This window comes from Tympanuchus pallidicinctus, unplaced genomic scaffold (assembly GCF_026119805.1).
Source record: "Tympanuchus pallidicinctus isolate F22 unplaced genomic scaffold, pur_lepc_1.0 scaffold15, whole genome shotgun sequence".
NCBI lineage: Eukaryota > Metazoa > Chordata > Aves > Galliformes > Phasianidae > Tympanuchus > Tympanuchus pallidicinctus.
This window is the reverse complement of record NW_026294669.1, coordinates 26,985,856-27,006,945: the sequence shown is the minus strand read 5'-3', so window position 1 is coordinate 27,006,945 and position 21,090 is coordinate 26,985,856. Positions and strand designations below refer to the sequence as shown.

General features: G+C 39.8%; 1 protein-coding gene across 4 annotated transcripts; it reads right to left on the bottom strand.

Moving 5' to 3' along the window:
- Positions 1 to 270: 270 nt before the first annotated feature.
- On the bottom strand, positions 271 to 20,921 carry SF3B1 (splicing factor 3b subunit 1). Of its 4 annotated transcripts, XM_052675573.1 has the most exons (25): positions 20,797 to 20,921; positions 17,455 to 17,621; positions 16,136 to 16,237; positions 15,403 to 15,517; positions 13,509 to 13,588; positions 12,205 to 12,372; positions 11,801 to 12,035; positions 10,784 to 10,996; positions 10,339 to 10,460; positions 9,435 to 9,632; positions 9,245 to 9,346; positions 8,410 to 8,589; positions 7,853 to 7,939; positions 7,472 to 7,742; positions 7,082 to 7,227; positions 6,850 to 6,996; positions 6,556 to 6,681; positions 5,743 to 5,964; positions 5,326 to 5,508; positions 5,121 to 5,232; positions 4,916 to 5,036; positions 4,012 to 4,143; positions 2,845 to 3,117; positions 2,159 to 2,375; positions 271 to 752 (listed from the first exon to the last, which is right to left on the bottom strand). In XM_052675573.1, the coding sequence occupies exons 1-25, from the start codon at positions 20,822 to 20,824 to the stop codon at positions 594 to 596; spliced, it is 3,906 nt and encodes a 1,301-aa protein (XP_052531533.1). In that variant the 5' UTR covers positions 20,825 to 20,921; the 3' UTR covers positions 271 to 593. The 4 variants fall into 4 exon arrangements, 3 of the variants coding, with proteins under 3 accessions (XP_052531533.1, XP_052531534.1, XP_052531535.1); XM_052675574.1 differs by lacking the exons at positions 15,403 to 15,517; positions 16,136 to 16,237; positions 17,455 to 17,621; positions 20,797 to 20,921 and adding an exon at positions 13,905 to 15,371; XR_008204745.1 differs by lacking the exons at positions 271 to 752; positions 2,159 to 2,375; positions 2,845 to 3,117; ... (14 more) ...; positions 10,784 to 10,996; positions 11,801 to 12,035 and adding an exon at positions 13,905 to 13,960 and having other exon boundaries at positions 12,331 to 12,372; positions 20,797 to 20,897.
- Positions 20,922 to 21,090: the final 169 nt, after the last annotated feature.

The following is a 21,090-nucleotide window of genomic DNA, read 5'->3' as shown; positions in this document are numbered from 1 at the left end:
AGAAGCAGAACCAACAAGCAATTTACTACTACTTTCTCCCAATTAAACAAACAGCCACCACAACAACTGCCAGCCCGAGTACAGCTGAGTTACTGCACGACAAAGATACACACATTAACTACAGTTTGTATGTTTTTCTTATTTATTCAAAAGCTAGGGGGTGACAAAAGGGTTAAAATGCTTGACACCACCTATTTATTACATGAACAAATACTTAAATCCATCAGGGACTCGTTTTACAAGTCTCTCAGTCCAAAAACCACACGCAAATTAGATTTTATACACAAATGTTTATTTCTCAAATAAACAACCCCTTTAAACACAAGGAATGAAATCTAAATCTTAATAAAGATGAACCAAAAACGAAAACCCTCCTGTATACTGTAATCACTGTTTTCTTGGTCACTACTGGCTTTAACTGTTTAACATCAAAAAACAAGGACATATTTAAAAAATCATGCTACTGGATTCCTACCTCTGCCTCTGACCAGCTCTATACTCATCTCCAATACTTTAAAATTTTACATCATGAAATCTGAAGCATTTATGTGAAGAACAGCTGTGCATTAAACACAAACAACAGAACAAGAAGATTATAAGATGTAGTCAAGTTCATAACGAATATAGGTGTTCTTTTCATCGTTATAGATTCTTGGATAGTGTGCTATCAGAGCATCCTGTGAGCCAATGTAGATGGAATTATAAATCTTCCAGTAAACGTCTCTGACTTTCCGGGCAGGGTGAAACAAACCCTAGAGAACAAAACAAAACAACATTCATTCAAAGCTTCTGTTCTAAAAGCTTGTTACTGCATCTAACCAAGTTTTAAACAATAAAAAAGCACTGTGGTAACACTTAACATCAATTACTAGGAATGAACGACAATAAACATGTAATTATCCGTTTTGTGAGTATATGAAATAGCAAGTATTAAGAAAATATTATTTAAGAGGCATTCCTTTTTTTTTGTAGGGAGAAATTCCACTATATGTATTTCTAATTGCACTGTTCGTTCAAAAAATACAAATCTACTGCAGTATATTTGGCTTGGAAACAAGTCTTATCTTTGGCTCTGGTAACTGTGATTTAATTGTGTAGAGATCACTAGATAGAAACACAGGACATAAGTGGTTATTAAACCTGAAGAAATTGAGCAGAACTTGAAGACTAGATAAAACAGTTCTATAAAATAATAAAATTAGTAAAATATACACTGCACAGGAGACTTTCATGCAACTTTAGTTTTCCTGCTGATGTCAGTATCTTTGTGCTGAAGCACACCAATTAGAAGAACAAAAAAAAAAAGCAGCAAAATCCCCTATGTACAAACTATTAAAATGCAGACACATTATTCCTACACTGATCTGCACTACACACATCCTTGCTTTTTATCTGCCACGTGCACTTAAATTCTACAGCCTATACAGCAAGAGCTGTTACACTCAAATACACAGAAAAGGAGCCTCCATATTCTGCCTCCACATACGAATTCACAGAAGCTGGACACACTACCATGAATCTAGCAGTGTAAATTCTGATCCAGGCACCATTTTCTAACACTTTGCACTTAAACATATTTAAACATCTTATTGTATTCTTTGCCTAGCACTACATCAGGTTGATTTAATATCAATCCTATCCGCTTGCTAATAATGCTGCTTGTTACTTGTTCTCATAACTTTTTGCACTGTTTGATTCCTCCAACCATTATTTACTGTCCTCCAAGTTGCATGCTTCTACCTTACAAGTCAGAGACAATTTTTAGTCACTTTATATTCTAAGTTATCTGCTATTTCTATGTAAGCTCCTCAGTGTAATTGGTTATCTCATTAAAAAAGAGAAAAAAAAACAGTTTTCATTATCAAAATCCTTGGTACAAAACGGCATGTTAAAAGAGATGAAAACCCACAGTTTTCCTTTACTGGAAATCTCCTACAGCTGACTTCTCATCTCCTAAAGAGAATCACAGAATGTTTGGGTTGGAAGGGACCTTTAATACCATCTAATTCCAGCCCCCTGCTATAGGCAGGAACACCTCCCTGAGAGCAGGTTGCTCTAAGCTTCCTCCCATGCCAGGGAGGGGGCACCCACAAGCTCCCAACAGGCAACAGAAGCCCGTTTGGTAACTGCTGCCCACACAGCACACATCAGGACTCACCTGCAAACAATACTGCAACATTCGGCAAGGGCCAATAGCAACTCTGAGGCCCTCCAGAGCCCCCATGACTGCCTGGATGACGTGCGGAGAGGTTTCAAACACATTAGGCCATACGTAGTTCAACAAATGATTAAGAGAATCTTCACAGCCAAACCCATAAACACCAAGAGACATGTGCTGCACCACAGCACTGGCTGTTTGTCTGTGCACAAGATCTCTGAAAAGAAAACAACGGTGTTTTAGTAAATCATACTTAGAAGCAACATACCTGGACAAGCATCATGATCGTTCTCACTTAAATTATTCTGAAAGCACCAATACATGCTTTTAACCCACATCTACTGACACTAATAGGCAGAGTAACCAAAAATCAATTAACTCAAATGACAGTTTTCTGGCAATTATTGCTCTCTAACCTCTGCAACAAAGGGACTAACAACAGAAATGATCAAAAGTGGTCTGAACACAGCAAATACTAACCTAACTAAAATGGCTGTACCATTTTCATCTTCAAAAGCGTAAGCAAGTATATAACCTGAATTATGTGTAGATAATGGGTACCCAACGTTTGTTAATGAGCAATTTTTAGCAAACAAGGACAATGTGCACATTTACTGTTAAGACCCAGATACAGATTTAACGTGACCACAGCTAACTGAACCATGCACAGAAAGAACTGCACTCACCTGTCCATTAAAGCATCTTCGAGCAAAGGCGTAACGGCATAAATATAATCTTTTCCCATTTCTCCAATGTATTCAAAGAGAAAAGAAAGAGATTTTAACACACCATTCTGGACATTCAGCTCTGGGACTCTGTATTCATTCATGAGCGCAGGCAGCACTGTGAAAGGTGAGCATGTTTCAGCCACAATAGCAATTGCTACTGTAGTACATACTCTGTTCTGCCTTTCCTGCACTTTCAAGTTATTCAGCAGTGTAGCCAAGACATCGTGAGGTCTGGAAGAGAAGATATGCATGTCTACATCAATAGATTTGGTGAGAATGTAGGTAAATTAGTTGACATGGAAACAGAAAACAGCAGAAGAACACGGCTTAGCCCTTCTTAAAGGAGTTAATATTCTCTGAGAAACACCATAAACCACAACACTGTAACAGAGTTTAAGCAAGCACGAGACATCATTTCTTAAACCACCAATTTTTTATTGAAAAACAAAAACACACCAACTCTCTCTCTAGATTTTGCTTTTTCAGCCTACAGTTAGTTTGTAAACAAACTCGGGAGACAGGAGTAGCTTTCCCAGTATTACTCTGATCCCACAGGCAATTAAAACCTGTATGAAAAGTCCAGTAAGACTTTTGCAGAGGTATGCAACCAGGCATAGAGAAGCCCAATTAGTGCGCTGCTCGCTAACTGGTTGTTTCTGCTTCAAATCAGTAACTGGTCACTCATTTAGGGGTGTGCAGAGAAACAGGAATTGTGCTTCAAGCTATGATTTGCTGACTTGCAATACCTCAGTGTGGAAGTCAAAAAAGCCCTGGCTAATCAAAGTGGCACTGATTTAAGTAAAAATAAGAGAAACAGTATTTAAAAGAGAGCTATGAAAGAACACAGGGAGAGTCTCAATGCATATCACACTACCAAAACTCAAGACAACATTTTAACTACCAGTTTATATACTAAACTTGCTAGCCTACCAATTCAGTTCAAAAGTGTAGCACTCCATGCTAATAAGAATGTATCAAAATTGTTTTACTCAATGAATAAAATCAAATGCCCACATTTAACATGTGAACTGTAGAGCAGTTTCAACATTTGTCTCCAGCGAAATTCAGTCATCACCACATTAGATAAATGTGCATAGAACTAGATAAAGCACTACACCAACTTACCCAATAGCTTTTGCAATATATCCAAAAGTATTTACTGTGGCTCTTCGAATAGCTTTCTTGTGAGCTTTTAATAACTCAAGCAGCTCAAAACAGATCCTCATCCATTCTCTCGCAGAAACATATTCTGCACCTCTGAAAGAGAATAAGTGATTTTTCTTCAGTTCTGCTCCAAGCTTTGAAGTATAACCTAATAAATTGCAGTACCTATTTATTAGCTATCAACAGAGGGACGTTATTTAAACAACTTACTGAAAGTATCCTTTAAACTAGACCATCACTGATTAACAGTTTACAAGGAACATACATAGATACATGAATAAACATAGATACAATAAATTTTAAATTTGAAAGCATGAAAAGCATACTTCTTACAAATCAGTTGCAGATAACACAATTCCTACATCATTTCCTAGCGTATAATCAATGAATACGCAGATGTTATTATTAATTGTAAGAAATACACAGGAAAGTTAGGTTAAGTGAGGTTATTGCAACAGGAAGATAATAAATGGAAACGCTAACCAATGTTGTAGGCTCATGATATTCTCCACAAGGAGTGAACTCGAGAAAGAAATCCTTCCTCACTGGCAGTCAGCACTTAAACAGGTCTAGGAGAGGTGTAGCCAGGCTCCACCCCTTCCAGCAGCACAGGTGAATTACCTTCACCTGTGCTCCAGTGGCTGACTCACTGCTCACCTCAGGTGATCAATCAGAGGTTCAGAACATGATTCAGCAGTTCCCATGCTGAATATATACTTAACCTTAAACATCACGTTAAATTTTCACAATAAAGCTTAAGAAATAACAGGAGATGCAAAAAAGCCAGGATGTCGAACCCGATACTCTAGCTGTTGCTAGAGCAATTGCTTCCAGAGAGGATCAATTACATCATTACTCAGCTTACCTGTCTGCAATGCGCCCAACCAGATCAATACAATTCTCCTGTACTTTCTCATGTCTGTTCTTCAAAATTGGCGTAAGCCGTGGCAGCAGATCTTTGATAGGTGGTGTCATCTTGTGCATACCTATTGAATTGAAAGAGGCATTCTAAGTTCTGCATTCTTTTCATTTCGCTCTTGAACGGGCACACAATCATTACACAAACATACCTATGACATTAACAATAGCCTTGAGTGCTCCAAGTATGCTGCCCAGTACTTCCGGATATTCTTCACCCAGGTACTCATACAGCACAACACCCAGATGTCCCATCAGCTTTTCCTACAAGCAAATAAGAAGATTCCAAAGTTAAGCCTTCCTCCTTCTCGTTGCTATGACGTACTGTAGCTAGTTTGATACAAGGCCATTCAATACCTCTTGACAAGTCTTCATGACCACTGCAGTACGTGAGATGAGGTCAGCAGCCTGCTGCCGCACCTTGGCCGACTTGTTGTTCAACCGCCACAGAACCGTACCGCAGATCTGCGGCAAGTAGGGCTTCACTCGCTTGCCAAGAGCATTAACCACTGTGCCAAAGCCATTCAGCATCACAGAGTCCTGGTGTTAACACAGAACAGTTAGACCAAAACTACCACATTTCATTCGATCTGGCAGCATCCAAAATTGTCATTAAAATGCTAACGCTCCACATCTAGCATGTGGATGTCATTGATCTGAGCACAGAAATCCCTGCGAGGGCTAAAAACACCCAACCCACAACCACACATTCCTCCATAACAGCGAGCTACCTTCCAGTTAAGTCAACCGTGCCTCCCGTTAAGCTGGCCATACCTCTGTGGTCTGTTCTTGGAAGGCATACAAGATGCCATCAATAAGTTGCTCTTCTAGCTTATGATCAATGTCTGCTGCGCCCAGATTTCCCATTATCTTCTCAATGGTTTCCATGACCATTTTTCTGTACTGTTCAGCCTCATCTTTCAGATCATCCACAATTCTAGAAATAATTTCTGCTGCTCCCACTTTATTTGCCAGCTCCACTGTTGTATCCACCAACTGAAATACACAAATAGTTAAGTGAACAAACATCATTAAAGCCTTCTTTCTAACTCTTGAAAACGTTTATCTCCCTGGTCTGAGAAGGAGTAGCAGCATCATGCTGGTTTCCAAACTCATTTCAGTGGAAATCTTTTTTCAAGCAAAAGTTACAATTTCAAAACAGATCCTATCTAGGAAAAGAGTAAAAATGCAATGGCACAAATAAAAACAAAATGAAAAAAGGATGCACCAGTACAGAGCTAGTGTAGCCACTACTACTAGTGAACAAAGAGGAGCTCTAAACTTGCCTTAAGACAAATAAAGTATTCTTTAAAACTCACAGTGAACAACTGTTTTCACCTTTTGAAATCATTTGGTTTCAAAAGACACAAATGGGGTGAACTACCTCACCTTAGAGCTGACATAGATTCATATTCAGAGATAAAATGCCTGGTGTGAAAGTCCTGACTGAACAGTTTCTAAACCACTATGCCAAACGCAATTAAGACAGGACGTACAAGACAAAACTAAGCATCTAGTCTGAATAACACCCCAACACAAATTTTGTTCTGCTACCAAAAAAAAAAAGAAAATCAACTGGAAAAATACCTGTCTGTAATTTCTCCTGTCCAATGCCATTCTGTGCTGCCAGAAGTGTTTGAAAAAAGGTGGCAAGATCTCTGTTTTAATGTAGTTTGCTTCAACACCATCTGTACCACAACACTGCTTTACCACCTAGTAGGAAAGAAAGCCAACAACGTTAATTCTGTGTACAGTTTGTTTGTGGTGTTTTGGTTTGGCTTAAAGAAAACAAATTAAATATTAATTTAATTGAATGCTAAACATTCAGGTTTTATCAGTTGAATTTATTACACTGCCGGTGCCTGAATAATTTTGACGTACCTTCAAAACAATTTTTTTCATCTCTTCATCAGGAGACTGGAACTCTCTGATAAGAATTAACATGACTTCTCTGGTATAATAGTTTGCATACTCAGCATCCATGAGCGGGATCAGATAACCAATAGCCTTCAAAAAGGCAGCCAAGCCCTGTTTAAATGAAGAAATATATTTTCAATGAGTTACGGAAGATACGGATTCATTCCAGTTCATACTAGAAGTATTTTAGACATACCTTTCCTCTGTGCTGACGTATACCCTTCCACAAGGGCTTCAGAACAGAATCAAATGACTCAATACCATAGGGAGTAGCTGCCTCAGCTAAAGCAGCAATAGCCAAAGCACTGATGGTACGAACCTTCTGCTGCTCATCCACAAGACCTGCAAAAGAACACTGCTTAGTACCTCTTCTTGTATCTTAAAATAGCGAAACTACGAAGATAGGATAAAAAAGTGATCACTTTATTTTCAGGATAACAATCATTATTTCTCTTTCAAAGTCGACAAGTTATTTCTCACTGTAAAAATGGCTACACAAAACTTTGCCTTAGTAACACTTCATCTCAACAAGGTACAGGAGGAAAATTCCAAATATAAATCTTAAGCCAGAGAAAGCAGAACTTACCATGCTCAATAATTTCAACCAAGCTCCTGAGATGAGGCAAGATAGCACAACCCATAAGAATAGCAATTTGCTGCACAATCTTGATGCCAGTATGCCTCGCTTGCCAGGATTTTTTACTTTTACAGACAGCTTTCAAGAAGGGCAACAGAGAAGGAATGCCCAAAGCAGAGGCAACAACAGCAAAGGCTCGAGCTGTGGTATTTCGGACATATTCATCCATGTTATCAATATCAGGTCGCATCGTAGAAATCATTGTTGCCAAACCAGCAGCCTGAAAACATACAAGACACAGAATTATGAACAGCACACTACATTCTTCTGCCATCACTACAAAGCAGCTCTATATAAGCTAATTCCTACTGCAGAATTAAAATTCATTACCTTAGCCAAGTTTGAAATAATTTCTCTGCCTTCTACTCTGGCATAATAGTCTTCATCAATCAGCAGTGGTTCAATGACAACAAGAATCTGAAAAAGATGAAAAAAATCCACATTTCCATTTGTGAATACTTTAGGTAGTATTTCTGGCCCTAATAATAAAATTATGATTCCACAAAGCTGAGGTAATTCCATGGATTCAAGCTTTCAACTCTATGATGACCAGAAAAGTCTTATATTTGTTATGCTTTTTCTTCTCCCCTTACAACTCTTTCTTTGAAGTGCCCCCCTCACAGATTCTAGCTACATCAGGTAAAATTTCCTTCCCTCTCACAGGTGTGCATGTATTCTTTTAACATTATGCCCGGATGTTGTAATATTCACACTTTGATCACACTGCAGCAGCTTAAAGTTTAGCTGAAGAAAATACAAAAGTCAATATGATCTTAAAAAAAAAAACAACCATAATATTGTCTTCCCTTTCACTCGGCAAATGAACCGTACGCCTCTCCCACAGTGATCAGAAAAAGCCAATCAAAGATGAGCAAACTGCAACAGACCTTATGTACGTATGGTCGCACCAGGTCATCCAGTTTGTACAGAATTCTGTCTATGACTTTGACAAGTAAGTGGCGCTCCTGATCCTCCAGTGTTGGTGACATCAGCAATGGTAGAATCTGATTAAACAATGGCCCAGCTCCAAATTCCCGAGCTTTATCAGTAATTTGTCTCAATGCAGCCTAAAAAATAAAAGCAACTGTCACTTAACCTGAAGAAATAATACTGAACAGTTATTGAACAAGTAGGTATTAATCAAGTTAAAATATACTCTACTGTAAGCGCAGGCTTCACAATACTTGTCCCTACCACCATCTTCCACACAGATGCATCGGATGATAGGCCCCAGATTTTCCATTTTTCAAGAAAAGCATGCTCAGTACTAAGAATGGCACCACCTAAAAAGGCATTTTACACAGCACCTGCATCAGGTGCTCAGATCAGTTTAGAGTGGAACTGCAAAAAAACTGTAGTCTATTGCACAAGCAAGCTAGAAACTGAAGAGCTACACAGCCAATTTAAGAAGCCAAATCCAGAGAACTACAAAGTCCTGTAACCAAAAAGCGCTACAGAATCTAGTTTCCCATAATTAAGAATTATTATGTTCTGTAAATCGTATGGTACTTAGCAATCAGCATTACTGCACAAAGAGCAGCAACAAATTACATCGAATGACGAACCAAAAGCAACACAGATACAGAAGAGAAAGCACTAAACAGACAGCAAAGCTTAGAAGAGAATCCCATGGACAAACAGGTGAAAAAAAACAGATAGTCTGAAAACAAAACTGAACACAAAGGCATAAGGTGAAGTGATAAGAATGACCACTAATCTTACCTTTCTCATGGGAGGGGTGCCATTCTTTATTTTCAAAAGTAATTTCATTATCTTCCTCTCCTTCTGCTCTTCAGGACTAAGGGTCGATTCATCAACATCAACCTAGAAATAATTCCAGACAAATTTACAGGCACTGGTATACTTTCAAAGATCATAAAACTTTAACCAGCATGAGTGAAATGTCATTTACCAGCAGCTTATCAAAGTACTGGATATCATCTGGCTTTAGGAATGGAAGATTGCCAGAAGGCTGGTCATTGACACTCTTCATAGTCCGGTCCTCTGTCTGCATGTGGAATCCAGTCATACCACCCAACGGTGTGGGAGTTGCTGTAAGTTTACGTGCTGGAGTACGAATAGGTACATAACCAGCTGGTGGGGGAAGAACCTGCAGAAGGAAGAAGGAAACACAGTAAAAACTGCACCACAGCACTTATCTAAAGAAGAACCTCCACAGCCTTCACAACCTTCAAGACTCATCTTACTGCAAAAGATGCGAATCGAGCAAGGTCTCAAATGCCCAACAGAAATAAAACAGAACATATGGGTTTAGCCATTTGTAGTTTTGTGTGTAACTGCATACATCAGATCCCACATTCAGTGGTATGATTCACAAATTCAGCAGGATAGTTCATATTCATGCTTATTCTGTATTGACAGCATTTCAGAAGAAAGCTCTCACTTCAAAAGAAAGCTTTCACTTCCGAGGGTTGGATAACAGACTTAAGAAGTCTTTAGAAACTATTAAAAGAAACCCCACATACTTCAATATTTATACTAACACTGTATATTTGTGAAATCAGAATCTGTGACTCTCTCCTGTCTTCCCACATTTGGGCTTTCTTCCTGAACTTAGCAGACATTCTTAACGTTGAGAAGCAAAATAAAAACTGGCCATTGAAACAAACATGACTTTCTCCCTTTCTAACGGATTTATAATAAATGAGCAACTGAACCAAACAAATTTCTACATGAATTAATCAACAGCTTCTGTGAAATGTTCTACATTTTGGATTTTTATTTTTTTTTTTAAATCAATATCACCTGACAGAAGAAAACTATCAGTCTGCTGCAGTTTCATTCAAATGAATTACCTTATATCCTTCTGGGAACATAGCATCCAATTCTTCATCAGAAAGTGGCCTGTTTCTCTCATCAATTTCCCTCTCCCAACGCCAAGCCTGCAGCTGTTCAGGAGTCATGCTCATGATATGACCTATATTCAAATTAAAAACATTTTTTAAAAACTTCCATAAACAGAAGATATATTTACTTAAACTTTAACTGTCCTCTTGAGTAAAACCTTCCACACTTGACATCTGTAGCCAATACGACGCTAATGTCTTGACTGTCCAGACTGAACACAAACCTTAGCTTTAGCTCCTGTGGGCATTATAACAGGTAAACTGAACGTACACTAACTGTTTTCATACCATCGGAACATGACATTAGGTAGAAGTCATTTCAATATACAATATAAAGGTTGGAGCTTCATTTTCACGTAAGAAAATGGAACCTTAAAGAATGGATTGGGCTTACCTGGCGTAGGAGTTGCCATGTTCATAGCTGGTGTACCAATGGGTGTTTTGCCAGGTGTCAGAACAGGAGTGCTGCCACCCATCTGGCTAGCAGGCGTTTCATCCCATCGGGACTTTCTTTTACTTGCTCCTGGGGTTGGTGTCTCACCAATGGAGTCACCACCTCTATCTGTACGAGGAGTCTCAGCCCATCCACTGCCATGCCCCGGAGTATCTAAAGAAAAAACAAACAACATCATAATTCTTGTACAAAACTGAACAGTACCATACACCAACTATAGCAAAAACATCCAATTTCATTATCTCATCCTCATTTCTACATGAATCAGCAAGCTTATAATAAATACACTAGAAAAGTTAAGATTACTTGCATGAACACTGGAAACATCCAACAGATAATTTTATTTTATTGAAGAAAAAAAATCTTAATTTTCTTGTTGAATCTTAAAATAAACAGATAAAATTACAAAAAATATCAAAGAACCCAAATATTCTAGATAATGGACAAAGTACTCCACACAGCCCCTTGATAAACCATTAAACAGTGGTGTTTCACTGTTCTCTGCCACATGAGCTCAATTCCAATTAAGATAGGTGACAAAATGCTTCCGAAACTTGCCTCAATGTTTAAGCAAGTTTCCAAAAATAACTGAAAACTCAAAAAATTCAATAATTGAGAAACAGCACAGACACACAGTTGTATACCAGAAAGCAATTCAACGTAAAATGAATTATGTTGTTCTAATTAATCATTAAAATCCCAGCAGCAGTCACTAGACATACCATACAACTGCGATACAATCTTTGAGCAGAGCTGGGTTTACAGAAGTGGGTTAAGCTGACAGAATTCAGTGCTACACAAGCTCAGCTGAAAGCATCACACCAACCACTAGATGTCAGAATGTAATTACTTACTGCCTTTTGTCTGCTCCTACCATTTCCGTAAGGCGAAAACTCCTACAGTATCTGCCATTCAAAACTGCTTAGACACTCTCCGATACCACACATACATACACACCTCTTTCTGTTTTAGGAGTTTCATCCCACCGATTTTTACGTGCGCTGGAAGTGGCTCCTCCATGGCCTGGTGTTGCATGGCCAGGTGTGTCCCGGCCAGGTGTTGCAGCTCCTGCTGGCGTGTGACTGGGAGTGGGATCCCAGATCTTTGAGCCGGGGGTGGCACCGGGAGTTTCGCTACCCTTTGCACGGCCTGGAGTTTCATCCCATCGCAGAGATGGTGTATGCCCAGGAGTCTGCACAGGACAAAAGCCAAAATGTTAATCTCTCCCACTCTATGCGGTAGAAGACTGCTGGTTTTATTCCTTTTCAGTGTGTACGTGTTAGAGTAAGAAACTTTTCATATTCGAGCGGATTAGCATTAATATCTGCTAGACCTAGATTGAAGGACACAGGGATTATTACCTCTGCTTGATCCCAACTGGATAACTTTTTGGGGGTTGCACCAGGAGTCTGATCTGCTGTTTGATCCCAACGCCGCTTGCGTTTTGAAGGTGGCTGAGATGCGGCTCCATTGACGACTTTAAGCTCTCCAGCTTTAGCTTTTTCAGCTAGCTGTTGCCTAATCTCCCTCTATTCAAGAACACAAGAAGATAAACTTACTTCATAAAAAAGCCTCTTCAAATTAAACATTAAGACATTTTTCAGTCGTATCAGATACCTTTTTACACATTTTTTAAAAATTTTTTTGTGAAAATAACATGTGAAAAAAACTAATTTCAAATTCTTCCATAGCAACATGGCAATGCATCTGGAGGGACTACGTTTAAATTCATTTGCTATCAAGCTTCATAGTACAGCAGAAATACAACCGTACAGAATTTTTTAGTGCTGTCAGTTTCTATCACCCATACGAATACCTCAGAACTACCACTGATCTGTTTCAAATGAATTCCACTTCAGCAAATTATTAAAGAGGGATGAATTAGAAAATACATTCATACGAGTTATATCCTGAGACAAAAAACAAGCCAGGAAACTCTCATTTAAAATTTCAAAATGTCACTGTTGAAACACCACACTCACAGACTATTTTTCATTTACCACTGAGTCCGTGCACTAAGGTTACCAAAATGGAGAACTATTTCCTCAATTAATGTCAATTAGAGTAAATCAGTATAAACCAACAGAGGTCACTGGAACTCTTAAGATCTTGCTCCAATTAATAAGACAGCTCCGTAGGTATCACAAAGGAAATTTTATTAAATTACCAGTATCTTTTAAACTATTAAAATGAATTTTTAGTAACTATGAACAGGTGGTTTTACTATTATTTCTTCCTTTCAAGTTTTAAGCCATATGTTAGCAAGCTGTTGCTACTGCAACAAAAGCCTTTTAAAAACCCCCTGGATTCTCTTTATATAAAGCTTGCAAAAACAAATCCCTCCAACGCTGAACACCAATCTGTATCCCTCAGGTTTTCGTCACCTCCGAAAGAAAATAAACAGCCTGAGAGCTACAAAACAATCCAAACTGAAATATACTGACAGCATTTCTCCCTCCATTCTTTTGTTATTACGTGGAACAGACGTCTTTCAAAGCTTTCATCTCTAAGGTCTACCGTCACGGTTCAACATGTGAAGAATATGAATTTCCAAAGAAAAAAATCATAAAAATTCAACAGAATTTCCATTCCCACTGCTCCTAAGATGATTTCAAAGGCTGCAAAATGAAATGAAGTTCACATGCAAACCCCTCCCCCAACTCACCTCTTCTTTTGTTAAATGCTGTTCACGCATAACATCCATGTATGTCCTGGCATTCATTTTAGGGTCTGGTGTCTTCCCTCCTGTAGAAGAGAACAGCAACAGGAATGGAGCACAATGAGTACAGGACAAGCAGAATCTACCAACTTTTTCTACAGTCCTGCTCTAATATTATATTATTCCATGATCATTTAATTTTACTTTTTGATTGAAAATTTTAAGAATTACATGTATCTTACGTTTATTCAGTTTGCTGATCAATTTAACCTGTTTGAACACAAACGTAACTACTGCAGTTTCAAACAAATATTTTAAAGCAGATATAAATGATAGAATGACAACACAGTTAAGAGTCTTCAGAAGTGATGGGTTCCTGGGTTGCTAATCCGGAATACGTACACTTTCGTGCCTTTGTCTCCACCAGCAGTTCTGACTTCAAGCAGCAGAATAGAAGCCTAGAAAATTATCTCTTTACCATTAGTAACACTTTGGAAAGATATTTATATTCAAAACATTACCTTGTGCAAGCTGCTAAATCCTAGTAGTTATCTGACTATAAATAACTATGGCATACCTAAGTAATGTTTAAAATGCTTTATCGCAAGGACCCATTTAAAAGTTTGACAAATCTGGACACATCTCCCAGATCTTCCAGTGTCATATTGTAAAAGGGCTTCATTTAAAAAAGCAAAGAATCCCAGAAAACTGACAGCACCTTCCCCCTCTTTTCAAAGAACAACTGCCACCGGGATCTGAATGTAACACATACACCACGACGATACTCACACGTAATGGGTTTTGTGTACCATTTGTTGGTTTATGCTCTGTGTCTTGACTTAAAATTTAACTTCTACATACTTTACGAGAAGCCCAAATTTATATAAATTAAGACTTGTCAAGAAAAACACTGTTAATTAAAAAGAATGTGCAGGTTTGCTATACGAGTGGTATAGCAATATAGTTTAGGAAAAAAATAAAAGCCTTAAACATTTCTATGCTGAAGATCATTGCCCAATTGGCTGTGTCACTCTGACACTAGCTTTGATAGGACTTTCCTTTGGAATACTTTTTCACCATAATCTACACAGGATGTGTTGAACTGCACCCTTAAGAATGCAGACAGGACTGGCATATAGCAGTACTGCTGTAGGAAAGAAATTAAGGACAGTTAGTATGGGCCTGTGAATTCTGACAATACATGTTTATATCAATTACAATTAAGCAAGTAAAATAAGTAATATCCCTAGTAATTCATGCAGGCTGCAACTCTAATTTGTAAAACCTGCAAAACAGCTGCTGATTTTAAGCCAACAGGCACCTCGCTTCCACATGTGAAACTCGCTTGCCTCAAGAAATTTTCCATCAGACCCACTATACCCCTTTTCCTGATTTGCATTCTAAAATTATCTGAACAGACTTGAACTATTAATAGTATCAAAGTCTTATATATGCTTTTGTTTCTTTTAGCTATACCACCTAAGTTTACATAAGATGGCAAGAATTAGGTGCTCTACTTTGAGAACTAGCATTTCAAAAGCAATAGCCCTGTAAAACTACAACTTGGAACGAAAGCTTTCAAGGTATTGAAAGACTGAGCACTCAATACACAAGTTGTTCAAATATAATGCACAACCCAAAACAAAAAGAAAAGAGAAACCTTTAACCCTTTGTGTTTCTATGGCAATGGCTCATTATTTTCTTGTCCTTCTACCTGGAAAGAAAACTTGTATTATAAAGATGAAGAATATGGCATCTAGGTTTTCAACCCAACCTCTACAAAAAGGGGATGTTTAAAACAAAACTAAGTTTATAGGCATGCCAACAGAAATCAAAGGGCTAAAGACAGTTTAAGACAACAGATTTCAAAGAGAGTATAGAAAAGTCAAAAATAAATTACCATCTGCAAAAGGATCAAGACGCTCAGGGGAAATTATCATCATCCGCCTGTGCTTTTTGTACTCATCTTCCCGATCTGCAATCTTTTGAGGACGGTGCTCTGCAAAAGGATCATACTAAAAACAGAAGGAAAAAAAAGAGCTGGTTAGTCACAAAGGAACAGCATGAAAAACTGCCAACCGTTAGCACTACCCTAATAGAAACCTTACTTCTGAAACTAGAATGTTTATTTAAACGCAGAATTTTTGATCAAATAACTTCCTATTACTGTTCTAAGAAGCTCGTTCATTTGCTTCTAAGGCATTCCATCCCTGCAGCCTTTCTTCTCTGGAAGAATCTTCTTTTAAGTCATCTTTCAGGAAGACTTAATACAACTTCATACGCTTTTAAGTTTCAAAGAAAAATATTTTAGGAGAATAAAACATGCATGATTACATTTTTGTTACAAAAAGCTTAAGAGACATTCAGTTGCTCCAGATATTTACATTTTTTAAGTATCCAGTTGATGTTTTTAAGTAGTTGAGCACATATGCACACGTTGCCTTTATATGCACAAGTGCCAACTTTGCCACCTGCTGGAATTCTAACAGAAAGCACTGACAAGGCCAGTGCTTCAAATACTGTCACGCTTTAGAGACATCCTGTACTTTCAGAAAACAAGACGTGGTCTTGAAATATTAATACTTCTCCTAAGACTCAAATAGTCATTTGTTGTGCCCTGAGTTAAGACGTACCTGTTCAGTTGACTGCGGTATGTCATTAAGCAGTGCCACTGGAGCATGGTACCCTGGCTTCTTCTGGCCAAGCAAACTTGTAGATGGGTAATCATCATCATCCTGCCAGAAGAAAGACGTAGCAGAGTCACACAGATACTGGCTTTAGGTAACAATGTCACATTAACACACTGCAGTCATAGATAAGATGAAAAAGGACTAGAATATTTACCCCAAATTTCAGCAATTCTTCTCACATCTAGTGCTGTATTACTCCCAGCAATTGACTGCTGAACCAGATACAGTTAAACAAATGGCTACACTGATACCTTACTCCTTAACAGATTCAGTGAATGTGCTGCATTTACTCCAAGATGCAACCTTCAATAGCTATACAGAAAGTATTCCGTATCAGTGCTACCGATGCAATGTGCTAATAGTTATGGAAAAAGTGGTGCACACCATTCTTTTTTCCTTAAAATCCAGGCAAATACAAAGAAAATGTCAATAAGTAACCCCGAAAAATATTTCTGTAATAATAAGAGATTGAGAAATCAATTATGGCACTGTTAATTTGGTTGTACCTTCTCAACCACAGCACCAAAACCAAGTATTCAGAAGGTGTAAGGTATTCTGGGTATTTTGGGCAAGCAGCAATGAGATTCTGTGCACCAGTTTACAGCGACACGGAAGGAAAATTGCTCTTGAAATTATGAACTGATTTCAGTGAAACACTGTAATGGAAATTTTTAATTAATGCATTCCTGGGAGTCCTCAAATACTTTGCTACTAGAAAAAATACCAGCTAATACTAAATTACACATAACACTCTTGCTTCCTCTCAAAAATATTGTTCACTCAGTTTAATGCACAGTTACTCCTATGTATTTATGATCAGAACTGTAGTTTCTGATTGCTTCTGAAACAAAAAATGTGTTTAACGTTAGAACTTAAAAGAACTTAACAACATAACCATTCTTATACATGAGACAGTGCAAAAAGCTGATCCACAAAAACTGCACTGAGACTTCAAATGAAGTAGAAATGAAAATATTAAAATAGACACTTAAAATGGTGGGCCTGAGTTCCACTAGAGTTTTTTCACCTAGTTTTTCATCTTGGCAGCAACAACAAAACCAATTCAGGCACTCTAAAGCTAATAGAGCACCAGCCCCCCAGTGCTGCGTGGCTGTCAGAGCACACGTCACGAAGCCTGAGCAGACACGGATCAGATGAGCGCCTGGAGTAAGGCAAGCTTGTTTCCATTAACTGCAATTATAAATCACTTCAAATAGAAGCCAGAATACTTAGAAACTCCTTAAATAAAAGAAATCACTTACGTCTTCCAATTCAGTTGCTGCAATGGATGTTACGTATCCTGCAAACCTGCTGTCGCTGCCACCATAAATCTCCTGATCGTAATACCCGGTGGAGTCGAGGCCTACTCCTTGTGCTTCATCCAGGGCAGGCTTTTTGCCTTGGATTTCTCGGATCTGCGCTTCGATATCTAGGGGAAACATACCCAAACACTCGAGTCTTTTTCAACACACACAAAATGTAATGCTTGTATCATTACGTTCAGCAAACCACTCAGTTTCAAAGATCATCTCTAACTAATTAACTACATATAATTATCACATGAAACTATAAAACAATGGTGTACAAGAAGCAGCTTTTCTTTAAGCTGTAAATTATCCAGGACAGTTTAATCCAGCTGCATTACAGCCCGAAGCAAACCATTCAAAACTATTACTGTTAACACATCTCATCTCCCAAAGAAATGGTGGGGAAGATAGTTACAGTACAACAGTATTTCTCAACACCACACGGCACAGGGCTTTCCCAATTAATGTTTTCATTAAAAGCAGCTTTCAAGATGTTATCGCCAATTAATAAACTGATTTTGCTAATTTAAAGAAATCCATTTAAAGGAGGTAGCGTGTGAGTAGGCATGCCTGGGAACATTCAATAGAACACCTTATTCAAGAACAAAATATCCAAAACATCTACACTGCAAAGCTGTATTACTACTGAACAAACAAAACAACCTGACAAGACAGGCAGAACTTCAGCCACAGCTCCCATCACAGGCAGCTCAATGTATCTGACTTGTGACAACTCCTGCCTCTGCCACCACCGTGGAGGAGCCCACTGCTCTTCTGAACTTTTTGCCTGCCCTTCAAGGAGGGCCAACGGAAGCTTTGGCACTCCTAACATATCAGGATCTGACACCAATCACCCTGGGGTCAGTCACTGACCTTGGAAATTTGGCACTATTTGAGAGAACAGTAACTCAGTAATCCCCAAAACCAAGGAACCTATTTAACCACGCCTCCTCCTGTGAGTTAGTAAAAGCAGCAGGAAAATCAGTTGTGGCAATTCAGTTGTCTTCAACACAATCAAGACACAGGTACACTAAGGTACACCTAATCCCACGAAAACAACTGTTGTTTCCATCTGTATCTGTGCTTATGGGGTGAAGAAATACCAAGGCCTGTGCTTGCAGAGGCTGGCTGGACTAGATCTCAAATGCCCTTACTGACCTCAGCAATTCTGTGCTTCACCCATCTGAAGTACCACTGCCTACAACATTAACTGGAAGGAAATTCACCACTGACAAAAGCTACAGAGAAGTACTACTAGCAAATAACTCAGAAACTCTACCACACACTGCTGAGCTATTTACTACTATTGCCCATCTCTTTGGTTTTTTTTTTTCCCCATCAGGGTTAATATATTTCACAAGGCTTTTCCACAGAAATAGCTTACAAAAGGTACTGAGATGCCTACGAACAAAAATTAAGAAAGGTGAGAATTAAATAAAGGTAAAATCATCACTAATCCAGATATAGGCTGACCAGAGCTTTGCAGCTGCCTAGGGCACAGTCAGCTCCGCACTGCAGGAACCCCAGAGACTCGTGAGAGCTGAAGCCCAACGAAAGCCTTATATTGGCAGCCATGAGCCCAGCTGAACCCTGCCCCTACATTCAACTCCCGCACAGCACAGGTTCTCCAGGACCAGAGACATTTTGCTCCTGAAAACATTAATAGCAGAAAGAAACTATTAATGCTGAGTTAGGATCTTGGTCTTGCCCATAGAGGTCTCTCATCTTCAGAGACGTCCCACACATACTCCATCAACCAACAACTCCTTCAGGCATTTCATTTTTGCACACCTGTCCTACTACTTGACTATGGAACCCAAACAACTCAAAGCAGCACTTTTCTGCCAGGTCTGTTATGTGTTTCAGGTTGGTTGTTTCCTTCACAGGGCAGATCAAGTTTCTGATTTCGTTTGCGGTTTGCTGCAATGCAGCACTGGGGTGAAATGAAATACCTGAGGCTTCTACTGCTACCGAGGACAATGGAAGGACCAAGTGATTTTAGACCACAAAGGCATTGTTTCTTTCTTCTAAAAAAAGTAGAGAATGTTTCTTTCTTTTGCAGCCACACACAGAGTGCCCTGGCCACCACTGGGGCTTGTGCTTGTTCTATGTAGCAAAGCTGCTAGCCTGGTTTTGTGAGGGTAAGAATAAGTAACCGTGTTTTTCCCAGCTGACAGTACACCAAGGGACAACCATCAATATTTAATTTACAAAGCAAGTAATCATATTTTTATTATTTTATATATGAATAATTTTATATATGATAATACCTAAAAATAATCTGCTGAGTATTCTCTTGCCCCTCACATGGCCATGTGTGGCCAAACTATTTCTCACTTGTGGTTGTTCAATACCAGACGATATTCTCTGGCTTCTATGAAGAAATTCTAGAGACGTTCTCAGGAGAGTTCAACCCAATCCTTTCAGTGAAAAAACCACTCACGTGGTTCAGCATTTAAAAATAACATGGTGCAAGAGATGTGGAACCCAAACTTCCCTTCTTACATTACAGTCTGGTAAAACATACCTTGCGTATATACGTAAATTGCAGTGAGGGCATTAAGGGAGTACAGGACTTTAAACTTTGGACTGTAGGACGTCACACTTCTTCAGATCTCCACATACTTGGAAACTGATCTTACTTATAAGCTGGAGTTTGTCAGCACACAGCCCTTTCTGCCTCAGGAACAAATCCAAGGAACCCTCTTAACATACTTTTAATACAGAACAAAATCTCTGTAACTGCCTGAAGATCAGATCTTGCAAGCGTTTGAACTCACGCTTTACGTTAAACCGATCAGCAGTTTCTACTCAGTTCAATAGGGCTACTTCTGTATAACGCTCACTCGTAAACTCAAGCCATTCCCATTACCCCTCCTCTTGCCCCCCCTGTGCCATTATTTGTCGAAGCAGCTCCCGCCGCCGCCCGGCCCGCTCAGCGTGGCGGTACCGCGGGCTCTCCCGGCCGAGGGGGGGCCGCGCAGCCACCGGGGGGGCGGCGGCGTGCAGCGCCCGGCGGGCGACATCTTAGGAGCCACCTTCGGGGCGACGCCGCTCTGATAAAGGTGGCGCGCGGCTCCCCCCGGCCAGGCCGCGCAGCCCCCGAACGCCAGCAGGCGGCCCGGCCATGGCGCTGATACGGGCACCGACGCCATTACGAGCGGGCCCAACCCGCCCGCCGCCCGCCCAGCCCCCGGCTCCCCTGAGGACCGCGGTCGGAAAAAAAAGGAATAAGAAGACGCGAGAGGAGCGCGCAACTTCAAAGAGCACCGCCGCAAGCGGATTTCGGCCTTTTACCTTCATGGGTCTTGGCGATCTTCGCCATTTTGTCCAGCGCGAACAACGCCGAGACGGAACTGCCGCGGCCCCAGCACTTCCGTTCCGGGGGTAGGGGGGAGGGGAGGCGAGAAAGCAGTGCGCAGGCGCAGCTGCGGGCCGCGCCGCGGCTTGCCGAGTACTGAGGCCTTGCGCAAGCGCAGTTGCGGCGGCAAAAAGCGCCGCTCGGTCGGCCTGGCGGCCCTGCAGGCCGAAATCGGAGGCACGCCCTCCTCCTGACTGACGTCTGTTCTAGCCAGTAGAATTACGGCATGG

Excerpts from the sequence above, each read along its gene's own strand:
- SF3B1 (XM_052675573.1), bottom strand. The coding sequence starts at position 20,824 with ATGGCGAAGATCGCCAAGACCCATGAAG. Across the intron at positions 9,633-10,338 it reads TGTTCCCAGAAGGATATAAG|GTTCTTCCCCCACCAGCTGG; the intron begins GTAATTCATTTG and ends TTCCTTCTGCAG. Across the intron at positions 6,682-6,849 it reads TGAAAAAAATTGTTTTGAAG|GTGGTAAAGCAGTGTTGTGG; the intron begins GTACGTCAAAAT and ends CTTTCCTACTAG.